Consider the following 6,694-nt stretch of genomic DNA (forward strand, 5'->3'; position numbering starts at 1 on the left):
AATAGCCAGATGAATTTTTAGTGCGCTGTAGCTGAACTATCAAATGCTCAAAGCATCTGACAGGTAAGTGACATTTCAAAAATGAGTTGAAATCCCCACAAGCACCAGTTTATTGCTGTCAATAAAGGCCTAAAATGCCAAAGAATTATTTAAATATAATTAAAGCACTGAGAGAGGATTGTTTAATCATATCTATTTGCAGCCTGGCTATCAAAGTTTACATCATTAGCTAAATGTATGGAACAAAGATTCAGAAACTTCAAACTGGAAATGAGCTTGTGTTGTAACTCAAGCCCCAGATTAACAGAGTGGTTACTTACATGTGACCATATGTACATCCTGTCAAATTATAACGAAAAGCAACCAAACATAGGCTAAAGTGACACTGACTGGTTGTGTTTGGTGGAGAAATTTTGGAATATGTGGGAATATTTTTGAGGTGAAATCCCATTAGAAATCCAAAGTTATCGACTGGTTGTAGCTATTCCTGCCTGTGTTATAGGAGAACACAATCGTAACACGAATGCTCCTAATGAAACGTTTCTTTTGAAACCCCAAAAGCTGTTAGCTTTATTTTAGAGGCAAACCTCACAAACCAAATGTTACAGACTGAATGAGACAAACAATTTCACTCGAATCCTTCACACCCAGGAAGTGTGAAAATCCTGTGACGGAAGAATTTTTAATGCAGGTTGTACTTTGTGCTTTAAACTATTTAATTCTGATCTTGATTGAGAGGAGTGATTTTTTTTTTCCTTTGTGTCTTTTATTCTGGTTTTCACTTTAATATGAAAAATAGTAAAATGTCAACAACAAAAAATATACTGTTCCTTTATTTAGCTAAGCTGATGTCCTCATGGGAGTTTTAAAAGACTCCACTTTAATGTGAGACTAAAAGTAATGTAAGCAACTGATGACCACTCAGAGTGGTCTGAAGAACATTCACTCCAAGGTCAAGCCAAAGATGTAATGAATAATTATTGTGGAAAACAGAATGAAAAGCCTAAAGCTGTTTTGTTTTTCTCCCTCCAATAATGCTCTAGTCAAGTTTTGGTTCATTCTTTTTAGCTTCTTTAGATTAAAATGCAGTATAATTAATCAACAAATTGTACCCCAGCAGAAATTATTCAGCACCACATGGCATGATGAATAGTTAAGGCCCTGATAAGATTTCTTAATTAAGAAAATACTTGGTGAGAAACAAATACAACAGCTGCCCACACTGAAGAATATTTCTCAAATGTCTTTGAGTAAAATTCCCCAGGATGATCTACCTGTGGTTGGACAAATTGCTTTCACGGTTTGATGCTTGAGCTTCAGATTAAGTGTCTGATTTAAATCCAGGAAGCATTAACGGCGACACTGTATCACTGGAAATAGTTGGTGCCATAATAACAGGTAATCTGAGTTAACTGACAAAGAACGTTTAAAGTTAAAAGTTTGAGTTCAGGCTGAATTTATTTGAACTGTTATGACAAGACACTTTCCCCCCTCTGACTGCCGTAGTGCAGGCGCTGCACCTCACACCACAAATAATAAACCTGGCAATAAGGGCTTATTTTCTTATCCAGTCACCTTAATCTGCACTGCACTCCATGCAGTTTCTTTTTGTTTTCTGCTTTGTGGCCGTCACTATCGCTTCCTTTTTCACCTATCTGGTTTAAAAAAAAACTCCACTTACTGTTGTTTGTTACTATAGAAATGTTCACATAAAGCCAGGAATGCACTCTGACATTAAGTATCACAATTTTATTACAAAAATTAAATTCTTCATCTCTCAGTTTTGCCATGCTTGGAGCATATAACAATACAGTAAAAAACCCAGACCCGGAGAAGATAGTAAAGCAGATTTCAACAATGCTTTCACAGCACTCTCTCATTCATGCTGTTACTATACAGTTACTGTAACATTCCTAATACAGAGTAGTACAAACACCTGCCAAAACACGTCATGTCAGATAACAAACTGTAATTAAATCACGTTTACCAGAAGAACAAGAAACTCAACCCAGCTCAGAGGGGAAAAGAAAAAGAAAAAACAGAAACCAGTAAACATTGAATTTGCAACTGAAAACATACCGAATGTGCTGAATATTTGTACCAGCCCAAGGCACCCAGGCTTCTAGCAATGTTGGCAAGTTAACGACATTCTTACAGAAACACTTGAAGCGAACGATGATTACAAATCGACTTGTACCACAGTTTGACTTTGCAGTGTCCTTCAACGTACCCTCCTCTCCTGGCATTCCTCTTCATCAGTCACAGTGCAAGTTCCGGAGGGGCGGGGCAAAGTGGAGGAGGAGGGAGGGTGGCAGGGAGGCATGGGAGGAAGGGAGGGGTCACGGGGAGCTGTACCGCATCAGACATCACTTTACAGCGCCAAACACTGACAAGAATTGGACGGACAGCGTAATCTCCCACTCTCCTGAAGGAAGGGTGGGGGCGAGAGTGGTTATGTAATTCCTCACTTGGATTGTGAATTGTCCAAACGTAAGGCGCAGATTGCCAGTTGCCAGTCCAAGACGAAATAAGCCAAACGAAAAGCTTAGATGTGCTTTCAACTGAATGTCCAAGAAAGAAAAAGGATAATAGCAATACTTTCTCACTGAGGTTTCCAAGATGAAATAGATTCTTTTTTTTTCCTCAAGATGAAAAGCGTTGTTTTGCAACATGGATACCTAAGAATGGTGGAAATCCCAGATTTAAGCTTACTTATAACTCAGATAGTCTCTAACAAACGTCAAATGAAGACAAGAACGACAAAAGCTCAGAAATACAGATAGGCCTTTCTTCAGCGGTGAGATGCAGTTCAGTTGGCTGAACGGCAAGGCTCGAAGGTCCATTTGGTCGCTCCGCCAAACACTTCGATGTTGCTCTCTGTCCAGGAGAACACATCGCCAGTCGATGCTTTGCTATTGCAGGTTGCCAAGTTATAGATCTCGGTGATAGAAAGTTTCTTATTCCAGATATTTAAGTTTGCCAGCTCACCAACAAAGGCTTGTGTGGCATCAAAGCCTCCTCCCAGCGTGTCCTGTGAAACAAAGGGATGTTAAGCATTTCACTTGGGGGTTTTCACAGGACAGTTGCAAGGTTATCCAGACTAGTTAAGGTTTATAAGATGAAAAAACTCGGGGCTTTAATTTGTACAAGAAACACACTCTTGTTTAAAGTGGGATCCTCTTTATGGAGGACAAAAAGTGCCAGGATCCAAAAAGAAAGAGAGAAAATTGATCAAATGTAATCTTGAAAATAAATAAATGTATGCCTTTAATTTATTATAACTAATGATAGTTTCAGTTTATTTGTTAGTTTGTTTCAGTTTACTTCAGACACTTATGTTAAATTATGCAAATAACGGGCTGAGGGCTTGGCAAGTTTTGCCATATAGTTGATCACTGGCAGGCTCACACACACGAGAAAACTACACTAACATTAATGAATAAAATGGGGGGAAATAAAGTTGAAAAAGGAATTAATTCAAGCTAAAGACAAAATTAAAACAAAAACAATTAAAATAGAAATATCTTTTGTCCCATTTTAGGAATTAAATTATGCCTCCTTTTCTACAAATTCTTGCCATTTTTTATCTTCCATACTCCTGAAAATACTTGATCCAGGTAGAAAGCCAAAACTGCAGCTGGATTTCATTTAAGAATATGATTGCAGTATGGAGGATACATCTTGCTTAGTTTTCTCTGTAAAATAGATCTCAAATTATGCTTCTCTATCAAAATTCATGCCTTGCACACACTGGAAAGCATTAATTGACCACCTCTGCAGTGCCCCCATGGTCTCATTTCATAAATATTGCCACTTTTAATCTTTGTTCAAATTTAATCACATAATTGGTTGAGAATTATTTCCAAACAGGTGTAGGATTAAATGTCTAAAAATTAATATCCACCTGCTCTTGTCCCAGGACCAGCACACCCTCTGGTTTGATGGGGTGGTATGGTGCCAGATTTTCCCCGCTGCCCCGCTTCACTCCGTCCTGGAAGGCCTCCCACATCCCGTCACGGGTGGTCCACGTGATGCAGAGGTGATGCCATTTTCCATCATTGATGAGGAACGGCAGTTTTGCAACCTGGAGCAAAGACATTTCGTAAGTTCCATTGTTCAATATGTCTTCCACACTTTGGTAGGACAGACTCGGCACATCGTGATGCCTTCCTGCTGAATCATTTCCCCCCATATCACATATCTCCTCGTCTTCTATAAAAAGGTTGCTTCTGTTTCAAACAGCACCTATTTTAACTCAGCCTCCTGTTGTGTTACAGAGAAGCTGTCAGGTTACCCTGACTCATCCAAGCAGAAAGTATTGCAGCTTTCCCCAACTGTAAATTACTATTTTGATGTGTTACATACACTTCCTGCAAAGGTGAGAAACATGTGAATTCACTTTGCTTCCAGGATAATAGCTTTTTCATTACCTTGTCATTGATGAGAATCTCCATGGGGTTGTTCCCCCACTCAATCAGCACCAGTTCATTGGCCTGTCCTGGAACTGCATAGGAGAAGGGGGTGCCCACCCCAGGCGAAGCATTGGACTTGATCCACAGACACACGGTGAAGGAGTACATCTCAGGAAGGCTCTTCTTTGCTTTGGCATACATATAGTTGGTTCTCAGGGGGAAAGTGATCTGGAACTTATCTGTTGGTCGGGTGTCTTTGCCTGTTGATGAGATTACTGTTAGTTAAAGCACTAGTAGTGAGCATTTTATTCATATGTCTAGAGATAAATTACAGGAAAGCTGAACATCCATACGCCTACATACATTTTGTAAAACTATGGTACATGACAGAGTCTTTAAAAAGCAAAAGAAGCTGAGGGCTGACTAGTTTCATACAATCTTTTCCATCATGGTTCTTTGCACCATTGCGATCCTGTGATATTTTGTGTAAGATGGCTCTGTCTCCTCCCTCTCATTCGGTCTAACATACGCACGCGCGTTTGCACGTGTTGGAATTTGAACCGACCGTGGATATTTGCTCCAAAACGCGCCGGTGCGAGGCGCGCGACGCAAAGTTTCACTAATCCCCTTTGCAGAGGCTCATATACAAGCTGGATCTTCAGATTCTTTGAAAAACAAAAACTCAGCGAAGCAAAAGTGCAAACAGAGCCTGAGATATGCAAAGCAATGCAGCTCCCCTCACCACTCTCTCATATCTGTGCGCAATGTGATGGTTGCGGTAAAAAGGTTTCACATTGCCGCTGCTACCTGTTTGGGGTGGGGAGTTTTCTAAGGGACGTTACGTCCTTGAGCGTGAAACACAATTAAATTACATCTAATCAGCTTTTAAATTGCCGTGGTTCGTTTTACTGCCGTGAAAGCAACACGGGGTCGAGCAGCTTTAAAGTCCCGTGCCCGTTGAAATCCAAACGCACCTTTCTCCAGGTCTGTTATCCGGTGGTGCAGAGAGGTGAGCGTGGACTCCACTCTGTTCCGCTGCTCGGTGTCATTCCTCGGTCCGGATTTGGTCTCCTCTAACGTGTTGACCCGGGACAGAACTTGCTTCTCCATGTCATCTATCTTGTTTTGCAGCAGGTCTTTCAGGCTGTTTGCTTGCACGGTGTTATTCCCCCGGCTGTACTGCTGCATCGGACAGAATGAGACAGAGAGGGGGTTAAAGAAGTGACAGGGAAGACTTCTTTTTCTTTAAAGTCCCTGGAAGCTGTTTACTCTACTCACTGCCAAGCGCAGAGCTTTATCTTAAACGTGCTATTCGCTTGATTTTATAGGCTGCGGAACATTTCACTTTACACGGAGCTTCTCTCCAACAAACAGATAAATATGTTAGAAAACACATGTGGCCCCAAGTACAAGCTGCAGAAAGCCGCAGCAACACACAATCAACGAGTTAAAGAATATTATCCTTTAATCTAATTAACTATGGAGGCTATTTAATTAACTTTTGATCTTGTCGGCAAATCACTCGCTCTGCTTTCCTACCTCTAGATTCTCCAGTCTCTGTTTGAGCGTCTGTAAAGTCTGTCCCAGCTGGGCCAGAGTATCCGTAGTGCCCCGAGATACATCCCCCATCGTGTTCTTCGACCCCGGCCGCCGACCGCCAGGTCCTGCGGCCGCAGGGAGGCTCTGGCTCTCGCAGCGGCTCAATTTGGATGTTAGTTCCCTGATTGTCTCCTTTTGGTTCACAATGGTCTCCTTTTGCTGCAGCACCGTCTCCCGCAGTTGTATGATAGTGCTCTTCAGGTCTTCCGCCGGGCCGCTGTTTTGCATCGTAGCTGTGCACAAGTCCATATCCTTGGGCACTGACGTGCAAATAAACTGCGTCTGTCCGAAGTCTTGCCCGAGGCTCTCCACAACAACCAGGCAGGAAAGTAGAAAAAGTTTCCACGAGAATCCCTCCATGGTTCCAGTCATGCGTCAGGGATTGAGTGTGAGAGAGAGTGGTGTCTCCGAGATTTCAGCACCACGGAGCTGTCCACTGAAGCTGTGAGACTCGCGCTGCTGTGTGCGGCTTATATAGCGGACAAAACAGCGCAGATTCACTGCATCACTGAGGGGAGGCAGCGGGTTCTGCCAAGCCCACAGAGTCCAGCCCCTTATTTAAGGTCGTATTCACTCTGTCCTAACACTTACAGTGGCAGAGAGTGCGTGTACACCACAAAGTGAGATGAGATCGGGGAAGAAGAAGAGGAGGGGATGCAAAACGTTTCACGTGAAGTCTCAAT

General features: G+C 42.2%; 1 protein-coding gene across 1 annotated transcript; it reads right to left on the bottom strand.

Annotated features, from left to right (window-relative positions):
- Positions 1–1,753: 1,753 nt before the first annotated feature.
- On the bottom strand, positions 1,754–6,473 carry LOC146668799 (neuronal pentraxin-1-like). Its single transcript, XM_085408756.1, has 5 exons — positions 5,952–6,473; positions 5,387–5,594; positions 4,431–4,672; positions 3,905–4,084; positions 1,754–3,031 (listed from the first exon to the last, which is right to left on the bottom strand). The coding sequence occupies exons 1-5, from the start codon at positions 6,381–6,383 to the stop codon at positions 2,810–2,812; spliced, it is 1,284 nt and encodes a 427-aa protein (XP_085264882.1). The 5' UTR covers positions 6,384–6,473; the 3' UTR covers positions 1,754–2,809.
- Between the last annotated feature and the right edge of the window lie 221 nt (positions 6,474–6,694).

Source organism: Rhamphochromis longiceps, linkage group LG6, assembly GCF_057381845.1.
Source record: "Rhamphochromis longiceps isolate RC_006_pf linkage group LG6, R_longiceps_female_GT1.1, whole genome shotgun sequence".
Taxonomy (NCBI): Eukaryota; Metazoa; Chordata; class Actinopteri; order Cichliformes; family Cichlidae; genus Rhamphochromis; species Rhamphochromis longiceps.

Bases quoted from the DNA above. Each gene is read 5' to 3' on its own strand.
- LOC146668799 (XM_085408756.1), bottom strand. From the start codon at position 6,383: ATGACTGGAACCATGGAGGGATTCTCGTGGAAACTTTTTCTACTTTCC. The intron at 4,085-4,430 runs GTAATGAAAAAG...TCTTTGCTCCAG, and splicing joins AGATTCTCATCAATGACAAG to GTTGCAAAACTGCCGTTCCT. The intron at 3,032-3,904 runs GTGGATATTAAT...TTTGTTTCACAG, and splicing joins TGGTCCTGGGACAAGAGCAG to GACACGCTGGGAGGAGGCTT.